General features: G+C 43.4%; 1 protein-coding gene across 1 annotated transcript in view; it reads right to left on the bottom strand.

The window, feature by feature from the left end:
• Positions 1 to 20,768, bottom strand: part of KCNH4 (potassium voltage-gated channel subfamily H member 4) — a 162,302-nt gene that overhangs the window by 55,413 nt on the left and 86,121 nt on the right. The window contains exons 14-18 of the mRNA XM_040329946.1: positions 17,011 to 17,260; positions 12,090 to 12,304; positions 11,966 to 12,004; positions 2,748 to 3,115; positions 2,172 to 2,281 (exon numbers count right to left, since the gene is read on the bottom strand). Of these exons, the coding sequence (XP_040185880.1) occupies positions 2,172 to 2,281; positions 2,748 to 3,115; positions 11,966 to 12,004; positions 12,090 to 12,304; positions 17,011 to 17,260 (982 nt within the window). The remainder of the gene's footprint in view (positions 1 to 2,171; positions 2,282 to 2,747; positions 3,116 to 11,965; positions 12,005 to 12,089; positions 12,305 to 17,010; positions 17,261 to 20,768) is intronic.

Genomic DNA, 20,768 nt, shown 5'->3' with positions numbered 1-20,768 from the left:
AGTTGTTGGTTGCTCTGCTTAACAGAGGAACCGCTAGGTCAATTTAACAGAGAACTGTGATTGGTTGGTGTAGCCTGCTCAGTGTGCTCTGGTGCTCCTCATGCTATATTGAGTTTCCCTGTGTCCAACAACTAAGGAAAGTTCTGTATAATAAGAAAGAAACCATGACTATTCATACAGCCCTGGCCAATTACAAGGGGAGGTGCCCCTTAGCATGCTGAGTGCCTGTATTTCCATTCTGGGAGCACATGGGCCTTGGGTCTTTCCTAGCAGAGGATTGCACCAACTGGGGGAGAGGTGCTGCCTACCCTGGCACTTGCTGCCATGTTACATAGTTAGGTTGAAAAAAGACACAAGTCCATCTAGTTTATGTGGCCTCAGGTGAGCCTGGATTGAGACAGAGTGTGCTGCCATGCGGAATTAGATGGATTCCTGAGGGCCTGAAGTTAGTGAGAGTGGCCCTGGTTCTGCAGAGAGCTGTCTGAAGGGGTTTTCTATTCAAGATCTGGTATAGAGTGTCGCATTGAAGTTGGAAGACAGCTTTCCCTGGACATTTTGTGAGTACACACAACATAAAGGGTCTATAGACTTGTGATTTTAACCCTTTCTGGTAAGCTATATACTCAGCTGAGGGTCTGAAAAAAGGGAACACTGGTTAGTGTTCTAAAGAGCTTGTTCAATTGTTTGCTACTGCATAGGACTTTGCTCAGTTCTACTACCCTTTTGGATTGCCAAGCAGTCTGCTGTAACTGGCTTGTAACTGAGAAGCTTTGCTCTGCTACTACTATTGAGGGACTTTTCTCACTCCTGAAACTACTTTGTGCTACTTTGAAGGAGAAGTCTGCTGTCTGCTTTCAGCAAGGACTTCACTCAAGCTTAACCAAGAGATCAGTTAGGTGTCCTTAAGTGGGAATAGTTCTATTTCTGGGAGTATCCCACTAAATCCTCTTTCCTATCCAAGTTCTCAAAAAAAAACAAAAAAAAAACCCTAGACTGATCGTTGAAGACAATGAGCGGAAGTGTGTGCTTCTAACTTGTGCCTGGCTGCAGGACAAAAGTGGGGAAGACCTGGGCAAACTTCCAGTGGCTTCTTCGGGATTAGTGCACAGATGCAAACCTTTTATGTTGTTTTTTTTTTTTTGACTTATACAAACTCAGAGGCAGCTGGATGTAAATGACACACGTCAGTTTACATTAACCTTCCTACTGTCAGGGCTGGGCTTTTAGCAGCTCCCTTCTCAATGCTCAGGCTGCTCAGCTGTCGGATAATTGTCAGCACTCATTGTTTCCACAGTGGCTCACCTAGTTATCATTAAATGCTCGTCGGTCCCGCCTACAGCCTACCCCTTCTGGCTATTTAAACTTCCTTGTTCATTCCTTTTGTGTCAACATATCTGGAGAGTCTCTGCTGTGTTCCTGTAAAAGACTTTGCCTGGCTGATGTCCCTTCTGGTTCCTGGTACTGTTCTTCTGCCTCCGACTACGCTGATCTCTGGTTTCCTGATTACTGGCTCGTCTGATTTCCCGTTTTGGGTTCCCATCCCTTTGACTACGTTTACTGATCTGTATAATTTTTACCATTACATTAAAGGTGTTAATTTTACTGCATTTTCTGTCTCAGTCTGATTCATGGTTCCTAACACCTACCTGCATTAAGCTTCGGTCCAGATCTGCCACAGAACAGCCAAGTGAAAGGGTTTTTACTACCATTTCCTTGCACAATTTGTGCATCTTTGTTGATGGAATTGTTTTCTGTGTAGTTAAAGTTTGCTTAGAACCACACTGCTAGTAGAGTAATCACAGTTCTAGTTGCACTGAGAAACAGTGGGTAAACTGTCTTGTTGCCATTTTTTCACCCTCATCTTTAGCTCATCTTGCATGATATATTACGTCTGATTTTGTTAGTATAATACTAAAGCTAGCACATTGACTAAGGTTAAGAAAGTTGGCCCAGAGGGACAGGAAGTAAAAATCAGGCCATGGTCAAAGTGTCGGCAGAATGCTGTCCAAAACATGTAAGTGGGACAAGTATAGGATCTGGAATTTCTGTCAACTGACAGGTAAGGCAGTTTGCTGTCTGCTCCAATTGGTACATGCTATGGAAATAAGTCCTGGATAAGAGGTATCAATGGGCAATAATACTAATTGCTAGTAATATATCTAAAATTATACCTGCTACAGGAGACTGCCTGACTGGAGACCTTGCCCTTGAGTTGTCCATGTTGAACTGAAAAGTTTGGCTTTCAGAGATATCTCCATTATCCTCAATTCCATCCACCACTCTGTAAGGAGAGATTATTTAATATATATTTAGAAATATAATCTATGGTATACCAGATGCTGAGTTTAAAGAAACAAATAAGAAATGTTATAAACCCAAATTTGCCTATTAGTTTCATCTCATTCTACCTGGATAAGCTTATATGAATGAATTCTGTTATATCTATGGATGAATATCACATTAAAACTTTTGATGGAAAGAGTTGGGCAGAATTCCCGGCTCAATCTAAGATATGCAGAACAAATCATCCTCTTCTCTTCCAAGGTAAAAATATGTTAAAACTAACAAAAAAGGTGCTACTAAAGTTTTAAAAAATTAGGATATTACTATCAGTTATGGTAAAAAAAAAATCACATTTTGGTGATCTGCATAGTTAATTTTCTGTAAATAAAGGTCCATTATCCATTTATAATTTATTTATAAAAACAAAGACACTTCTTTTGATAGGATGAAAGCACCCAACTTACCGAGGACTGAGATCTGGTGGACCATATGTGTTGAGTGATGGGATAAGGAGTTTGGCTGGCTTTCGGGAGCTTCCATTTTCTGACTCAGACACCCTTTCTTCCTTGTGACACTGGGGAGAGGGGCTTCTTCCTCGACTGTTCCGGGCTGGAGACCGGCAATTAAGCCGGAAAGCAGAAAACTGTCTCAAATCATCTCCCAGGAGGCTGCTGAGAGAGCCACGGCGCACAGGACTGTTAAGATTTGGTAGCAAGAGTTTTCTACGTGTCATAGTGGCTGGAGAGTGCCGGAAAAAGTCATCCGTCTCATCTTTATCTTCTAGGATAGATGATAACTTCTTATCAGGGGTAGTACCAGATTCTGGGCGTGGCTGAAAAATATTCACAAATTATTTTTGTGTGAGTTTTACAAATAAATTTTATCAGCAAATGATCCATAAATCGCCCATGCAACTAAATCAACCTATCTGGCAGATAATGCCCATCATCCAGTAGAATAATGGACATATAAATGCATTGAAGTTGGCATACAGACAAAATGCATCCTTTATTGCAGGAACACAAAGAAGTTTTAACTGCAGCCACTAGCACCAGAAATGTAATTAATATATAATGAAAATGCATAAGCAGAGTTTCAGTGACTACTGAATTTTTAAATGATTAGTTGGTCCAGAGATCTAGGCAGCTGAGTTTAGCTTCCTGCAATTCCTAATCCACATGGGCAGAATAAACACTGCTTTTAAAAGGTATTTTTCATATTTTTTATGCTTCTGAAAACAACTGCATTCCAGCCAATGTGTCCATACACAATGTGGCATTCTGATTTATAGCAGCGTTCAGAAGCATAACAAAATGCCCCAAACATGCATTTTGGAGAGGAGCGTACTGGCATCATTTATGCACCTACATTTATTCCAGTGGCTAGAATAAATTGATATTCTGGGCAGTAGAATAAGTTTATGGTCATATGTTTTCTAAATGCTGTATGCCTAATACAGCCACATAAACTCAGGTAATTACGTGTAAAAAGGAGGATTTTAACGCTTGATTCTTCTGCCAGCTCCTGGCAAAAAGATCGTAGATGCCCATCTGAGTGCATGAAGCCTAAAACTCTTGTCTTTATATAGATATGACAGTCCAAATCCAAATACAGAATGAAGTTTTGTAAATAGAGTTGGGCGAACGGTTTGGGCCAAGCAAAAGTTTGGCCTGAACATTGCCTGTTTTCCCCGACTTTACAGATGCCAATGGCTCCTGTAAAGAGGAAGTAAGGGGAGAAAATATGTAGCCCTGCACTCCACTGATCTCTTCTCCCCTCTCTTTACCTTCACACAGGAAAGGGGGGCACAGGGACACTGACAACATTTTTTTACCTGAATGCAAGCAATGCATTCAGGTAAAAAAGGTTTTGAGGTTTAGTGACACTTTAAATGTTTTATTTTTTTTATAAATAAGCAGCTCTCCTGATGGGGGGGGGGGGGGGTTGCAGTAAAAATCTGTGCATTATTTATTATCAGTGCAGGCCATTCAGGGATGTCATCAGTGATGCCCAGAAGTGCCCCACCAGTGATGCCAATCAGTGCCCACCTGTGCCTTCCAGGTATGCCAATCAGTGCCCATCAGGGATGCAAATCAGTGCCCTTCAATAATGTCTGTCAGTGCCTCCTCATCAGTGCTGCCTATCAGTGCCATCCATCAGTGCCTCAATATCAGTGCTGCCTTTCAGTGCCCATCAGTACCACCTATGAGTGCTGCATATCAGTGCCGCCTATCAGTGCCCATCAGTGCTGCATATTAGTGCCTCCTCATCAGTGCCAGTCCGTGAAAGAGAAAACTTATATACAACATTTTATAAACAAAATCAAGTAAAGTAAACAGGGTCACTTATCTGGCGCTTCAATCTAATTGAGGGTTAATTATCCTTAATAAAAGATGGTAAAACTAGCAGCCACTATATTAATACAATACAATATAATCTATAAGCCATAAAGTCTATTCCAGAAAAAAGAATGTTCCTTAAGGCAAAGCAGTGCTTCCAAATAATGTTGTACACCGTTTGATTCAAATAGTACAAAACACCACACCTACAGGAATTGCACTTAAAAATCAATCAAATAACGCTTTGGATATTTATGCCCAAACAGTATCAGGGAATCATTAAACCATGGATTGCGTAAGGCGCTCACTCCAATTGTAGAGATCGCAGGTGTATTCAGCATTACAGTCCTGCTTCAGAACACTGCTCAGACCTTACACATTAGGCCTCGGTCTGCCTTCCCCAGACCTGACACTCAGCACCTCTGTGCTTGCAGCTTCGTGCTGCACAGGCTTCCTCCTGACTCCTAGGCCAGAACTCCTGTCTGCCGGGCGGAGGTGTCTTCAAGGACTGACCTCTATTCCTGGGAGGATTATGAACCCAGCCCACAGGTGTGTAATTTGTATTCCTGCCAAAATCTGGCATACACTTCTCATATGCACCTGTGACATGGGGGTCGCATGTCCACAATTGGTACACTCCAAAAATGACCTCCTGACCCATCTCTTCCTGTACAGTTCGCCCTCTCACTCGTTTGGCCCTCAGTGGCTCCCGTACTGCACATGCGCGCCTCGTGTGTTTCGGACTGGCCCAGGAAGACACCTGTGTCCCGGTATTTACTCATGTGTTCTTCTATGTCAGATCAAAGCGTGTTACCGTGAGGGGGTAGGGTGACCACATTTCCAAACTACCATTTAGGGACACCCTCCCTTCCCAAAAATCAGCTTGTGCTGTAACGAATCACAGCGCAGTGATTGGACACAAGAGGTGGGATTTATGATTTCTCCAGTCACAAGCAGGGGACGGGATTGTGCTCCTCCAGGCATTCCCAGCCAGGACAAGTACTGTCAATGAGTAAAGTGGTGATGTGGCGGCCTTTTTTGGGGGCATCAGATTGGCCCGGAGGGTGGCTGTGTCAGTTTCATTCCGGGACACTGTATTGTCCTGGAATGAAGGTGCCCGGGACAGACCTTCAAAATGCAGGACTGTCCCGGGCAATCCGGGACACGTGGTCACCCTATGAGGGGGAGAGGTCATGGCTTCCGTGCTGAATCTGAATAATGACTGAGGAAACACCTATGATCACATGAGTGAGATTAACGTGATTTTGGAGTGTACCAATCCATGGTCCCGGTATTGTAATTGAGATACCCTGGCTGATGATTCCCTGATACTGTTTGGGCATAAATATCCAAAGTGTTATTTGATTGATTTCTGGTAAGTGCAATTCCTGTGGGAGTGGAATCACGCGGTGCAGTGAAGGTGGATTCTCATTATACCTGATGCAGTTTTATGAACTGTTATCCAAGCAACTTGACCAAATCTGTCTCACTGGGTGTTTTGTACTATTGTCATCTAACGGTGTACAACATTATTTGGAAGCACTGTTCTGCCTTAAAGTGGAGGTCCGCCAATTTTTTATTTTTTTAAAGTCAACAGCTACAAATACTGCAACTGCTACTTTGAAAATAAGGACACTTACCTGTCCAGCGCGCCCGCGATGTCGGCACCCGAAGCCGAGCTATCGCCCAGCTCTTGGGTGTTGCCGCTGCCATTTTCGATAAGGGAATCAGGAAGTCAAGCTTTGCAGGTTGACTTCCTGGTTCCCTACTGCGCATGCGCGACTTGCGCTGCGCAATCCCACTGGTCCCTGCTGTCTTCTGGGACCCGTGTGTCTCCCATAAGTCAGCGGGAGGGGGGTGCCGGACATGGCGTAGACTCCCGCATATAATGCAGGAGTCTATGCCAGGAAGTGGGTGCAAATACCTGTCTTAGACAGGTTTCTGCACCCCCCCTCCCGCCTGAAAGGTGTCAAATGTGACACCTGAGGGGGGGGGTGGAATCTGGACAGCGGAGGTTCAATTTTTGTGTGGACCTCTGCTTTATGGAACATTCTATTTTCTGGAATAGACTTTATGGCTTATGGATTATATATACAACATTTTAAAACAGAAACAAATCATTTTTTTTTTTTTTTTTTTTTAAGTGCAAAAAAATAAAAAATCCAGTGGTGATCAAATACCACCAAAAGAAATCTCTACTTGTGTGAACAACATGATAAAAATGTCATATGGGTACAGTGTTGTATGACTGCGCAACTGTCATTCAAAATGTGACAGCTGAAAGCTGAAAATTGGCCTGGGCAGGAAGGGGTTAAAAGTGCCCATCATTAAAATCACTGCTACTGTAAAAAAAAAAAAAATTGCATTGATACAAGCTCTACCTGGGCCCACATACCCTTTACAGCTGGTTCTGGTCCTCTGCTCACTACTGTCACTTGTAGATACAGAAGCACAGCTTCTGAGTTTACAAATTACAGCTTGCCTCCCATTGGTTCCCACAGATCTCATCTCCTGAATGAATCCCAAAGGTTTCAGAGTGGGGACAAGGGAGACGCAAGAGACCTGGGTATAGTTCAGTTATGGGCTGGAGAGGAGAGTCCTCTGGTAGGCTGCATGCACCATCTATTGCCAGGATGCCGACGCCCCACTGGATGATCTTACAGCAGAGAGACAGAACCACCTACAGTAAGGTGACCAGATTTTTAAAATTAAATTCAGGGACATATTTTTTTTGTTACTAATAATGGCTCACAGCCTGTCAAGTCTTATGCCCCGTACACACCATCACTTTATGTGATGAAAAAAAACGACACTTTCTGTGAAGTAAAAAATGACGTTTTTGAAACTTCAATTTTCTAAGACGAAGTTGCCTACACACCATCGTTTTCTCACAATGATCTTGCAAAGTGAGGTTACGTTCCACCACGTTTTACCATTGAAGCTTGCTTCTGGGCATGCGTGGATGAAAAAACGTCTTAGAAAACGACGTTTTTTGCTACACACGGTCAATTTCTGTGAAGTAAAAAGTGCACTTTTGAAAAACGACACATAAAATTGAAGCATGCTTCAATTTTTTTCTGTCGTTTTTTACAAGACATAAAACGACGTTTTCCCCCACACACGGTCAATTAAAGTGACGTTTTTAAAAACGTCATTTTTTTTCATCACATAAAGTGATGGTGTGTACGCGGCAATACTCTCCGGGCCCCGGCTACTACTGGGTGGGGAGCGGACGAAGATCACTCTGCCAGAGAAGGCAAGGAGATAGGTAGGTGGCTGGTCTGGACTTGAGCCAGGGCAGAAGAACATGCGAGCGGGAGCGGGAGCGGAACGGGCATGCACCAAAAACTGAAGAAATATTCCCTCTGTTTTAACCAGCACATGATCATCAGAAAGGGGCACAGACAATGGAAAAAATACACCCCCCCCCCAAGCTAGTAGGAGTAGCAGAGCGGGGGGGGGGGGTGTAATTTCATTTTTTTTTTATTCTGCACTGACTGTCTTTGAAATTGCCCCAGCCCCTGTTCAAATCCAATCCGGGGACAGACTTGGTCCGGGGACAGTGTCCTCAATCCGGGGACTGTCCCCGGAAACCGGGGATGTCTGATCACCCTAACCTACAGTGTGCATGGAGGTAGTAGAGACGGCTGGTGGTTCAGCAAAAAAGGCAGGACACATGGAGGATAGTGGAGCTTTTGAGCGGGCAGAAGATAAGTGTAGTGAAGGGGGGGGGGGGGTGAGCTGAGGAGGTAAGGAGCTGTGAAAACCTACTAAACCCTGCTATCTGTGTGTACTGCACCCCTGAACTTTGAAATTATTGCATAGTATATCCCTGAAGTCTGCAGTCTCTTCATAGTGTACCCCTGAACACTCCAATCTCTGCCCAGTGCACCCCTGAACCTTGCACTCTGTGCTTAGTGCACCCCTAAACACTGCAATTTGTGCACTGTGCACCTCTGAACTCTGTGCATAGTGTACCCCTGAACTCTGTAAACTGTGCATAGTGCAACCCTGAATTTTGTAAACTGTGCATAGTGCACCCCTGAACTCTGCAAACTGTGCATAATGCACACCCGAACTCTGCAAACTGTGCATAGTGCACCCCTGAACTCTGCAAACTGTGCATAGTGCACCCCTGAACTCTGCAAACTGTGCATAGTGCACCCCTGAACTCTGCAAACTGTGTGTAGTGCACCCCTAAACTCTGCAATCTGTTTGTGGCACACTCCTTAACCACTTCATCCCCGGACCATATTGCTGCTCAATGACCGGGCCCCTTTTTGCGATCCGGCACTGCGTCGCTTTAACTGACAATTGCGCGGTTGTGCGACATGGCTCCCAAACAAAATTGGCGTCCTTTTTTCAACACAAATAGATCTTTCTTTTTTTGGTATTTGATCACCTCTGCGGTTTTTAGTTTTTGCACTATGAACAAAAATAGAGCGACAATTTTGAAAAAAAAAACAATATTTTTTACTTTTTGCTGTAATAAATATCCCCAAAAATATATAAAAAAAAAACATTTTCTTCAATTTAGGCCGATACGTATTCTTCGACTAATTTTTCGTAAAAAAATCGCAATAAGCGTTTATTGATTGGTTTGCGCAAAAGTTGTTGCGTCTACAAAATAGGGCATAGTTTTATGGCATTTTTATTAATATTAATGGCGGCAATCGACGATTTTTTTCGGTACTGCGACATTATGGCGGACACTTCGGACACTTTTGACACATTTTTGTGGCCATTGGCATTTTTATAGCGATCAGTGCTATAAAAATGCATTGATTACTATAAAAATGCCACTGGCAGGGAAGGGGTTAACACTAGGGGGCGGGGAAGGGGTTAAGTATGTTCCCTGGGTGTGTTCTAACTGAAGGGGGGGGGGGTGAACTGACTGAGGGAAATGACTGATCGCTGTTCATACATTGTATGAACAGATGGTCAGGCATTTCTCCCCCTGACAGCACCGGGAGCTGTGTGTTTACACACACAGCTCCCGGTCCTCGCTCTGTAACGAGCGATTGCGGGTGCCCGGCGGCGATCGTGCCCGCCGGGCACACGCGCAGGAGTCAGTGGCGAGCACTGCGCCCAAGCCTACCCAGTTGTGTGTCAATAGCGAATTAATATTTGCCTTTTGTCTTCCTGCTTCTCCTCCTAGCCAATCAGGAAGTGGGAAGAACGCAATTGGCCGAGAGGAGAAGAGATTTTGGCCAGTACTGGGGGCGGAGAAGATGTACGGGGAGATCCGGAAGATGGCCACTGCCATCTCTCTGCTCTGCATCATCGCCAGGAGCAATCTCTCTAACCTGCATCACCGCCTGACCGCGCGAGTACCACGTTTTGGGTGGTCTGTTTGACGCCCCTACTTTTCAAACCACCAATAATCTACCATTTGTTATAGCTTTTCTGAGCACTAAAGAACTACTTTATTTAAGTCTAGAAATGTAATTCATAACCATGACTAATGCCTGAACAAACAACTGAACCTTGGGTGATTCACTTACTTTGCCCTAATTACAAGAAACATCCATGTTGATGACTAACATTGCTGTTCATCAAAAAAGGTCAAAGATTGGTACACATGCATTCAATACAGATTGTGTCATACTAAAACCGAACATGAACAATATACAGTCATGGCCGAAATTGTTGGAACCCCAGATTTTTTCCCAGAAAATCAAGTATTTCTCACAGAAAAGTATTGCAATAACACATGTTTTTCTATACACATGTTTATTCCCTTTGTGTGTATTGGAACAAAACAAAATAAGGGAGGAAAAAAAGTAAATTGGACATAATGTCACACAAAACTCCAAAAATGGGCTGGTCAAAATTCTTGGCACCCTTAACTAAATATTTGGTTGCACACCCTTTGGAAAAAATAACTGAAATCAGTCGCTTCCTATAACCATCAATAAGCTTCTTACACCTCTCACCTGGAATTTTGGACCACTCGTCCTTTGCAAATTGCTCCAGGTCTCTCTTATTGGAAGGGCGCCTTTTCCCAACAGCAATTTTAAAGGGGTTGTAAAGGTAAAAAAAAAAATTCCCTAAATAGCTTCCTTTACCTTAGTGCAGTCCTCCTTCACTTACCTCATCCTTCCATTTTGCTTTTAAATGTCCTTATTTCTTCTGAGAAATCCTCACTTCCTGTTCTTCTGTCTGTAACTCACCACAGTAATGTGAGGCTTTCTCCCTGGTGTGGAGCGTCGTGCTAGCGTCCTGACTCTCCTGCTCGCCCCTTTCCCCCTCAAGGGTAATTCTCAGATTTCATGATGCCTTGCACACATTCAAGGCACCAAGTGCCAGAGGCAGAAAAACAACCCCAAAACATAATTAAACCTCCACCATATTTCACTGTAGGTACTGTGTTCTTTTCTTTGTAGGCTTCATTCTGTTTTCGGTAAACAGTAGAATGATGTGCTTTACCAAAAAGCTCTATCTTGGTCTCATCTGTCCACAAGACGTTTTCCCAGAAGGATTTTGGCTTACTCAAGTACATTTTGGCAAACTGTAGTCTTGCTTTTTTATGTCTCTGTGTCAGCAGTGGGGTCCTCCTGGGTCTCCTGCCATAGCGTTTTATTTCATTTAAATGTAGACGGATAGTTGGCGCTGACACTGATGCTCCCTGAGCCTGCAGAACAACTTGAATTTCTTAGGAACTTGTTTGGGGCTGCTTATCCACCATCCGGACTATCCTGAGTTGCAACCTTTCATAATTTTTTCTCTTCCGTCCACGCCCAGAGAGATTAGCTACAGTGCCATGGGTTGCAAATTTCTTGATAATGTTGCGCACTGTGGACAAAGGCAAATCTAGATCTCTGGAGATGGACTTGTAACCTTGAGATTGTTGATATTTTTCCACAATTTTGGTTCTCAAGTCCTCAGACAGTTCTCTTCTCCTCTTTCTGTTGTCCATGCTTAGTGTGGAACACACAGACACACAATGCAAAGACTAAGTGAACTCTCCTTTTTATCTGCTTTTATTTTTATATTGCCCACACCTGTTACTTGCCCCAGGTGAGTTTAAAGGAGCATCACATGCTTACAACAATCTTATTTATCCACAATTTTGAGAGGGTGCCAAGAATTTTGACCAGCCCATTTTTGGAGTTTTGTGTGACATTATGTCCAATTTGTTTTTTTTCCTCCCTTTTTTGTTTTGTTCCAATACACACAAAGGGAATAAACATGTGTATAGCAAAACATGTGTTACTACAATACTTTTCTGTGAGAAATACTTGATTTTCTGGAAAAAAAATCTGGGTGCCAACAATTTCGGCCATGACTCTAAATCCAAGCTGCACAAGAAATACAATGCTAAAATATATAAAGAGTATTACCTGTGATAGTCGTGGTGAACGACAAAACCTGTAGCAGCCCTATAATTGGTGATAGAAGGAAAAGTGTGATTAATATACAGTATACAACACAGAAGGAAAAGCATTCATTTCACAAATCTCTTACATCTGTCTCACTGCCTTCCCGTAGATTAAACGTCAAGTCATGGTGGATGTCTGCCATGAATTTGCTGGAATACTCGGGGTACAGTTCCAGTACTTCCAGAAGCCCTCGTAGAGTAAGGTACTGCAGGTCACAGTATGTTAGCGCTTTCACATCGGCATTTGTTTTAATCACCTGTTCTTTGCTGGTGAGGTCAGCACCAATAAGATCACCTTTACCTGAAGCCGAAAAAACATACATAAAAAGTATAATCTGATCAGTAGATTGTGATATTATAAAACATATATTATGTATGCAAAACCAAAACTCTTCTTTTAGTTGAGGATAGAGTAGGGAATGTTTAAGAAGACCATTGTTGGTTTTTTGTCTTTGTAGGCAGGGCCGATCCGCCCTATAGGCTCACTATGCAAGCCGCTTAGAGCCCTACAAAGCTGCGGAGGGCCCCCCAAATTACTAGAGGCCCCGCCTGGTGAGAAGTCATTTTCGGCCCCTCACTCCGCTTCTCAACTGGCTGGCTGCATGAGAGAAGAGGTAAGAAGTCATGCTTGAAAAAGGAGTGCGGCAGCCTCACCATTCGCTGCCTGTCACTCGGAAACGCGTCACATACCCGGTGACGTCATCAACCCGCGCCTGCTGTCCACCTGCGCTCCAAGCCTCGTTTTGGAAAGATTCCCAATGGCAGCTAACCATCTCCATCAGCGGTGACATTGAGTCCACACAGCGCTCCAGCAGACCCTGGATGACAGTGATGGCCGGATGACACCTCTCCCCACCTCAGGATTACTGACTTACATGCCTATTTGTCACTTCTAAAATGTGAGTGACCATTACCTAAGTTTTTAACCTTATTAAATTGTTTTAAAACTATTACACCCAGAGGCGCCTCATCCCTTGTTTTCCTCCTATAGATTTGGAACATGGTTTCTGTTCCCCCCTGATGGCAGCCCTGAAAGTGTATTACCTCATCAATTATTCACAGACTTTCACTACTCATCCCTGTGTCAGCTAATGTTAAACATTATATATTGACTTTAACCCTTCCTCTCATATGGTGCTGGCTTGATACCTGAAGCATTGTTCACTTGCGCATTTTTTACCTGTATTGTTAAGAAGTCAGCACCCCCTGCTTCTCAACTTTAATCTTTAATGTGAGTATTGACCTTTCCACAATCTATCCAAAAAAGTTTAAAAAAAGTTTTGACTTTACATACACTTTAAACTAAGAATTGCAAATAATTATCAGCAGTACCATTAGAAAGTAAGACAAGTAGTTGTATCAAATTTTTTTATATTAGGTAGGTGTTAAAAATAATTTGCATACATTTTTTTTTCCTATAACATACTGGTAAACCTTGTGCAGATTGATAGTAGAGACGAGATGGTTTGTAATCTGGCTGTTTGGCATTTACTAAGCATATGTCTGCACACTATCCATAAGTGGTTATGTTGGAATGTATATATCTTTCAGTTGCCGTTTTTTTTTCTCAGCTATAGGTTGGTTAGTATTTGTGCAGAAAAAAAAACAATATTTTGTTTTTAGAAACATTTTTTTTACTTCCACTCTAGACCGGAAGTGATAAGCGTTTATGAAAAAAAAATCGCTGGCTTAAAAAAAAAAGAAAAAATACAGGAGTTATGGCTGATAGCTTCAGCCATAACTGTGGTAAACAACTTGAAAGCTGCAATGTATGTACACTATACGTATTGTGGTCGGTGCCTGCCAAATGCCCAGCAGAGGCTAGAAATCCCTCTTTGGTTGGCTGGTATAAAGAAAGTTGATGTGCGGATTTTAAAGAGTGTGGTAGTGCTGTGCTCGGCCATGGTGTGAAAATGATTTTGTGTCACCCACAGTTCCCATTCAGGCAGGTTGAGGCCTCGTACACACGATAGGTTAACCAGAGGACATCGGTCTGATGGACGGTTTTCATCGGTCAAAACCAACTTGCTTTAAATTTAACCGATGGATTCCTAACCGATACGTCAAAACTGATCGTTAGTAGGCACAACCATTGGTTAAAAATCCACGCATGCTCAGAATCAAGTCGACGCATGCTTGAAAGCATTGAACTTCGTTTTTTTCAGCACGTTGTTGTGTTTTACGTCACCGCATTCTGACACGGTCGTTTTTTTAACCGATGGTGTGTAAGCGCGACGGACCATCAGTCAGCTTCATCGGTTAACCGATGGCAACGGTCCTTCAGACCGTTCTCATCAGATGGACTGGTCGTGTGTACGAGGCTTGAGGGGCTCCAGGGTGCTTGTCTCATACTGAAGAACCTTGAGTTTTAGTTTCCTCCTAGGTCGGAAAAATATGATATGGGATCTGGTTTCCTGAGTCTTTGTAGAGACCTGAGAGGGATGAAGTCTCCAATCTTGGGTCAAGGTTTTGCATACAGCCAGCACACTGATTATGCAGTTGTGTGCAGGACATTTATTAGAGACATCGCTATGGACCAGGGCTCCACCCTGGTAGACAGAGGGGGCTCCACCTAGGGGACAAGTGGGAGCCAGGGCAGCAGGGGGCTGCTAGGTGCATGTGTAGAGGATTCAGGCTAGAGTAGCAGTGCTGCAAATGTACAAGTGGACAAGAAAACATGTGCAAGTGGACAAGAGAAGATTTAAGTGGGTGTCCTTAATGCTCTACTGTTTGAAGGTGGTTCCCTCAAGACGTATTATAAATCCAATGTACAATGTAATTTAGGAAATGTAGCTGGGGAGAAAGAAATGGTAAACATGTGATGCACAGAAAATAAATAGGAAAGGCATAAAATAACATAAAAAGAAAGAACAAGCATACAGAGCATGTGAGTGCAAGTAAAAAAAATAAGCAAAATGAAAACAAAGTAAAGCACATACAGAAAGAAATTGTTACCAGTCAATATTATGGAGCAGCTGGACTTATAGAAGTGAGCGGTGGGAAGTCGGAAGTTATGGGCCAAAGTGTGATTGAAAGGAACGCTACGCATTTAAAAAAATATATCCCCATAGTATATGTTTGAGGTGAATGTAGCCATATTAATGCACTTGCAACAGAAACAATTAAGTACTGTCAGTGAGTTTTTTTATTTGCACTAACATACAATTTTTCAGAACAAGCTTTCGGGTGTTCCCGCTTCTTCTAGGTCCAAGCAGTACGGTAATACACAAAGCTTTATTAGAATGGTAAAGTAAGACAACTACCCACCCATAGTTGAAATATGGCTCCAGTACGTCTCTCTTGAACATGCTTTCTGCGCACCCCCTGGGGAGTGCATCAGGCGCGCTCTGCAATCGCTGTGTCCTTTGGATGCAGCTGATCACAGATTGAGGTAAAGGGCCAATCACAGTGACCCTTACCATGTGATCAGCTGTGTCCAATCACAGCTGATCACATGTAAACAAACTCGGTACCAATCAGTGCCACCTATTAATACTCATTAGTGCCGCCTATCACTGCTGCCTCATCAGTGCAGTCTCTTTATTGCCTCCTTATCAGTGCCCATCAGTGCAGGATATTAGTGCTCATTAATGCAGCCTCATCAGTGTCCATCAGTGCCACCTCATCAGTGCAGCCTCACCAGTGCCCATCAGTGCAGCCTCACCAGTGGCCATCAGTGTAGTCTCATCAGTGCCACCTCATCAGTGTAACCTCACCAGTGCCCATCAGTGCAGCCTCACCAGTGGCAATTAGTGTAGTCTCATCAGTGCAGCCTCACCAGTGGCCATCAGTGTAGTCTCATCAGTGCACATCAGTGAAGAAGAAAAATGCCGAAACTAAGAAAAAACGTTTTTTTCCAATGTACGGTATTTTTTTATTTGCTGGGCAAAAAAAAAAAAAGGAAAAACCCAGTGGTGATTAAATACCACCAAAAAAAATCTCTATCTGTCTGAAAAATGCAAAAATGTAATTTGAGTGCAGTGTTGCATGACAGCAAAAAAAGTATCACTGAGGGCCGATTCCCACCGCTGCAATGTCAGACATCACATGTGATTCACATCCATGTCTTCCCCTAGTAAAAGCACCTCCTACAGTTTAGTAAAACACAGGCTAGTCACAGAGTTAACCCTTTAGTTGCCCCTTGTGTTAACCCCTTCCCTGCCATTAGTACAGTGACAGGGCATATTTTCTTTAGCACTGATCACTGTATTAGTGTCGTTTGTCCCCAAAAAGTGACAAAAGTGTCAGTTAGTGTCTGAATGGCCACCGCAATATTGCAGTCACGCTGATCGCCGTCATTACTAGTAAAAAATAAAAATAAAAATGAATACAAATATCACATAATTTGTAGATGCTAGAACCTTTGCGCAAGCCATTCAATATACGCTTATCGAGATTTTTTTTTTACCAAAAATATGTAGCAGAATACATATTGGCCTAAATTTATGAAGGATTCTGATTTTCTTTTTTTTAATATTGGATATTTTTTATAGCAGAAAGTAAAAAATATCTTTATTTTTTTCATTTTTTTTGTCCATAGAGCAAAAAAAAAAACGTAGAGGTGATCAAATGGCACCAAAAGAACGCTCAATTTGTGGGAAAAAAAGGATGTACATTTTATTTGTGTACAGCGTTGCATGACAAAATTGTCAGTTAAATTAACGCCGTGTCCTATCACAAAAAATTACCTGGTCATGAAGGGGAGTAAATCTTCCAGAGCTGAAGTGGTTAACGACTGAACCCGAAACAAAACAATTTTTTCTTTCGTGCACATCTCTAGTTGGGTTTGATAGTCTTATCAGCGTAACTAATTAGGCGAGCAGTTCCCTATACCTCCTGTATAATCCTAATTATTTGGCAGAATTTTACATGAGACTAAAAAAATCTAAAATGAGTGTATTCTTCAACAGGTGTATTCCTAATAGCTGTAGCCTAGGCTACTACTTTGCATCATTATGCCGGCTATATAATGACAGTTTTTTCTTTAAGCTATGAATGTGTTCTTACCCAGAATCGCCAACACCATATTGTCCTTCAAAACTTCCATTGAGCCAGAACACACATAATAATTGGCTTGCAAAGCATCCCCTTGGCGCAGGAGGTATTCTCCAGGAGCACAGAAGGAGGTCTTGATGTGCAGGGAGAGCGCCCGAAGGCACCCGCGGCTGGCTGGCTCAAACACAGGGAGTTGCAGGATGTCCTTATTGAGGTGCATTGCTATATCCGCACGTAACTCATCTGGAAAATCCTTCAGTAGCTGCAAGAGAAAAATGTATTTATATATGAAATTATTATTTGCCATACAAATCATACGCTGAAGGTATGGGCAATCTGAGACCTGAGGAAAGATAAGGCTGTTGGCTGACAAGGCATTGTGACAATCTGTTGTACATCACCTCTAGCCTCGATGTTTGTAGAGTCCAATTCCTAAAATAGTACTTCGGATACTACCCACACCTATGTCTGATCAATCTTCAGTTATAGGTAAAAAAAAAATGGGACTTAAAGCGTTTGTTAACCCTTCCCCCCCCCCCCCCAATTAAAAAAAATAAAATAATGGATGCTGCTCCTTTAAAGCATGTTATATGACACAGTGCTTGTCCTGTGTCATTTGGCCACCTGTAACACCCAAAAAAACCTGTCTGATCCTGCCAGTTTCTCCCCACCCCTCTGTAAACTGACCACGGTGTATCATGGCTGCTGAGACCAGACACTGTGGACAGTTTACATGTCTCTGTCATCTGCAGCCTGCTATCTGCTCTCCTCTCTGCTCCTGTGTCCTCCCCCCTCTCTGTGTGTGAGCCACCCTCCCCCTCCTGCTGCTCTCAAAACACTAACCTGTATGCCCCATCAGCACTGCCTTCTATTGCAGTGTCCCCCCTTGTGAATGATTTATAAATATAAATGCTGTAAATACCTAATTTAAGAGCTGAGATTGCAATCACATGACCAGCCAGCTCTCTCCTCCTCTCCTCCTCCTCCTCCCCTCCAGACTGACATCAGCAGAGGAATCTCAGCCCCGCCACCCCCTGCATCCCTCAGAGGAGGAAAGGACAAAGCTGGTCATTCATGTGATCGCAATCTAGGCAGTAAAATTAGGAATTTACAGCATTTATTTTTATAAATCACACACAGAGGGACATACTACAATACTAGGCAGTGCTGATGGTGTATACAGGTTAGAGTGGCTTAACAACCACTTTAAAGGGTTTGTAAAGGATTTTTTTTTATCTTAATAGCTTCCTTTACCTTAATGCAGTGCTGTTTTCATGTCCTCATTGTTCGTTTTTGCTCTCAAGTTGCCGTAATTCTTCTCTGATCTCCACACTTCCTGGTTGTATGTTTCCTGATAACCACAGTACTGGGAGCTTTCTCTATGTGGTCACTAACTTCGAGGTGGTGTGATTACTGTGTCTAAAACCCCACAGCACCAATCGGTTTCGTTTTCCAAACCATCACTGCCCTGTATTGGCTCTGTGGCTCTGTACAGCAGAGTCAGGAAACAACATGCAAAAATGAAACTAGAAACTACAGGTACATTATATGATTGATTTTTATCTATTTTTAATCGTTTTTAAAAGGAATCAGGTAACTATTATGTCTCTATACCCTGTAAACGGTCATTTCAGCATAATTTTTTATTTTTATTTACAACTCCTTTAAGTAGGAACACCTGCCAGATTTCTATTGAAATGGACTTGCTTGTAAAATTGGTTACCTGCTCCCCCCCCCCCTCCGCTGTTTCTCAAAAGTAATGCGACCGTTTTTCGGCATGGAAAAAAACGAAGTTTTTCGGCATGTAGAATAGCGACATTTTAGTCCAAAATCATCATTAAAACGACGTTGGTTGTGAGTGTCACCAGCGCAAAATAAAATAAAATGAATATGAATATAAACCGTGATCTGCTGCAGTACTGTGTGCCCTTGGTAGGGGTTAATAGTGCATAGGAAAAAATGTTACTGCGCTGATCTAATTATCCAGAGGGTTTAGTCTCTGGAAATGTGAGCTGTGACTTACTTTGCAGCTTTACAGGTAAAACACAGGGGTATAAATTCAGTTGAAACAGTAGTGTCCAAAGCTCTCCTGATGACGCAAATAGCGAAACGCGTAGAGGCTGCCTGGACACACACATAGAGGGTGAAGCACATTAGCACGCAAGGACCCCTTGTAGCAACACATGCGGAGAAAAGCGGGGCATGCACACCTCCTAAAACGCCATTTAAATGCTGGTCAGCGGCTTTTAACGGTTGACACTGCCAAAGACACTCAGTGCCGGTCAGAGGCACTTTATATTGTAAGTGTTATTTTTTACCTTTTTTAAATAAATATATTTTTAACATACTACACCATGATGAGCCCCTTGTCTTTGAGGATTTAAGGATACCTTGTAAAAGGAAAAAGGAGGTAACACCCACTGACGGATAAAGAAAAGACACCACCTTGGAGCCTATTAATATCTGGGGTCTGGTGAGTGTTGATTTTAACCATTGGTGATGGTGGCACATTTTTATCGGGTGGAAGAGATAGCGGCACTTGTCTGTATACAGCACCACCAACATTGAACCTTTTGTTTGCTGGAACCTACTGTATAGGATCAAGATTGCTTGTCATTGGACTATTTTCAGTGCAGCTAGCACATTGCACTTTTTATTGGTTGTTTGATAACTATATATATATATATATTTTTTTTTGCTATACATAATTTTTTGGGGATTACCTGTTTCCTATACCAGTTATTGGTCAATTCACGGTGCAGTTGGCACAGTGGGCCTGATTTACCAAGCCTTTACTCCATGACTCATGGAGTAAAAGCAGGAGTAGCAGCCGTTTGGCCATTTACTAAAGAAATACGCTGCTAGTGCAGTGTATTTCCCTAGTTACTAATGTGCTCCGTGCGCCCAGGAGAGGGTGCATTGTGCACCAGTACAGACCTGGCGCACGGCACATTAAACTGTAAATTGCGGGGGTTTGGGCGGGAGTTTATTAGGGGGGGAGGTGGGGGGATGCAGGGGAAGTGAAGTGACATGTGTTTTAAAGTGTTTGGCGGGCCGAATTGAAAGGGAAAGTGTTTTTTGAAAACAGATCCCCGTACGCTTGCACAGTGCGCCTGAACCTCGGGAGGTTCATTTGCATACTGGGCATGCGCAGAGAGAAAAGTCAGGGATTCCCGTGCGCCTTGTCAGTACGCCGCGAAAATCTTGGTAAATACCAAGCGGCGTACCCGTGATTGCGCTGCGTGACGCGGCGCACGGGAATCTCCGAGCTGTTTTCAGCCCTGAAGGGGAACTCGGCGCCAAATTTCAAACTTGAAATCGGCGCGGGTCCCCCTTCAGGGCTACATTAGGCTCTTAGGCTTGGTCCGGAACGTGAGGGGTTAAACCCGCGCCGATTCGGCGCGGGGGTCCCCCCCAGATCCAAACCAAGCCCTCATCCCAAGCATGCAGTCTGGCCCGGACAGGAATGGGGGAGGGGACGAGCGAGCGCCCCCCCCCCTCCTGAGCCGTACCAGACCGCATGCCCTCAACATGGGGGAGTGTGTGCTGTGGGGGAGGGGGGCACTGCCCCCCCCCACCCCACAGCACTCTTGCCCCCATGTCGATAGGGACAAGAGCCTCTTCCCGACAACCCTTGCCATTGGTTGTCGGGGTATGCGGGCGGGGCTAATCGGAATCTGCGAGCTCCCTTTAATAAGGGGGCCCCCAGATGCCGGCCCCCCACCCTATGTGAATGAGTATGGGGTACATCGTACCTCTACCCATTCACA

This window comes from Rana temporaria, chromosome 12 (genome assembly GCF_905171775.1).
Source record: "Rana temporaria chromosome 12, aRanTem1.1, whole genome shotgun sequence".
Taxonomy (NCBI): domain Eukaryota; kingdom Metazoa; phylum Chordata; class Amphibia; order Anura; family Ranidae; genus Rana; species Rana temporaria.
The sequence above is the reverse complement of the archived record's forward strand: the minus strand, read 5'-3'. Positions and strand labels throughout refer to the sequence as shown.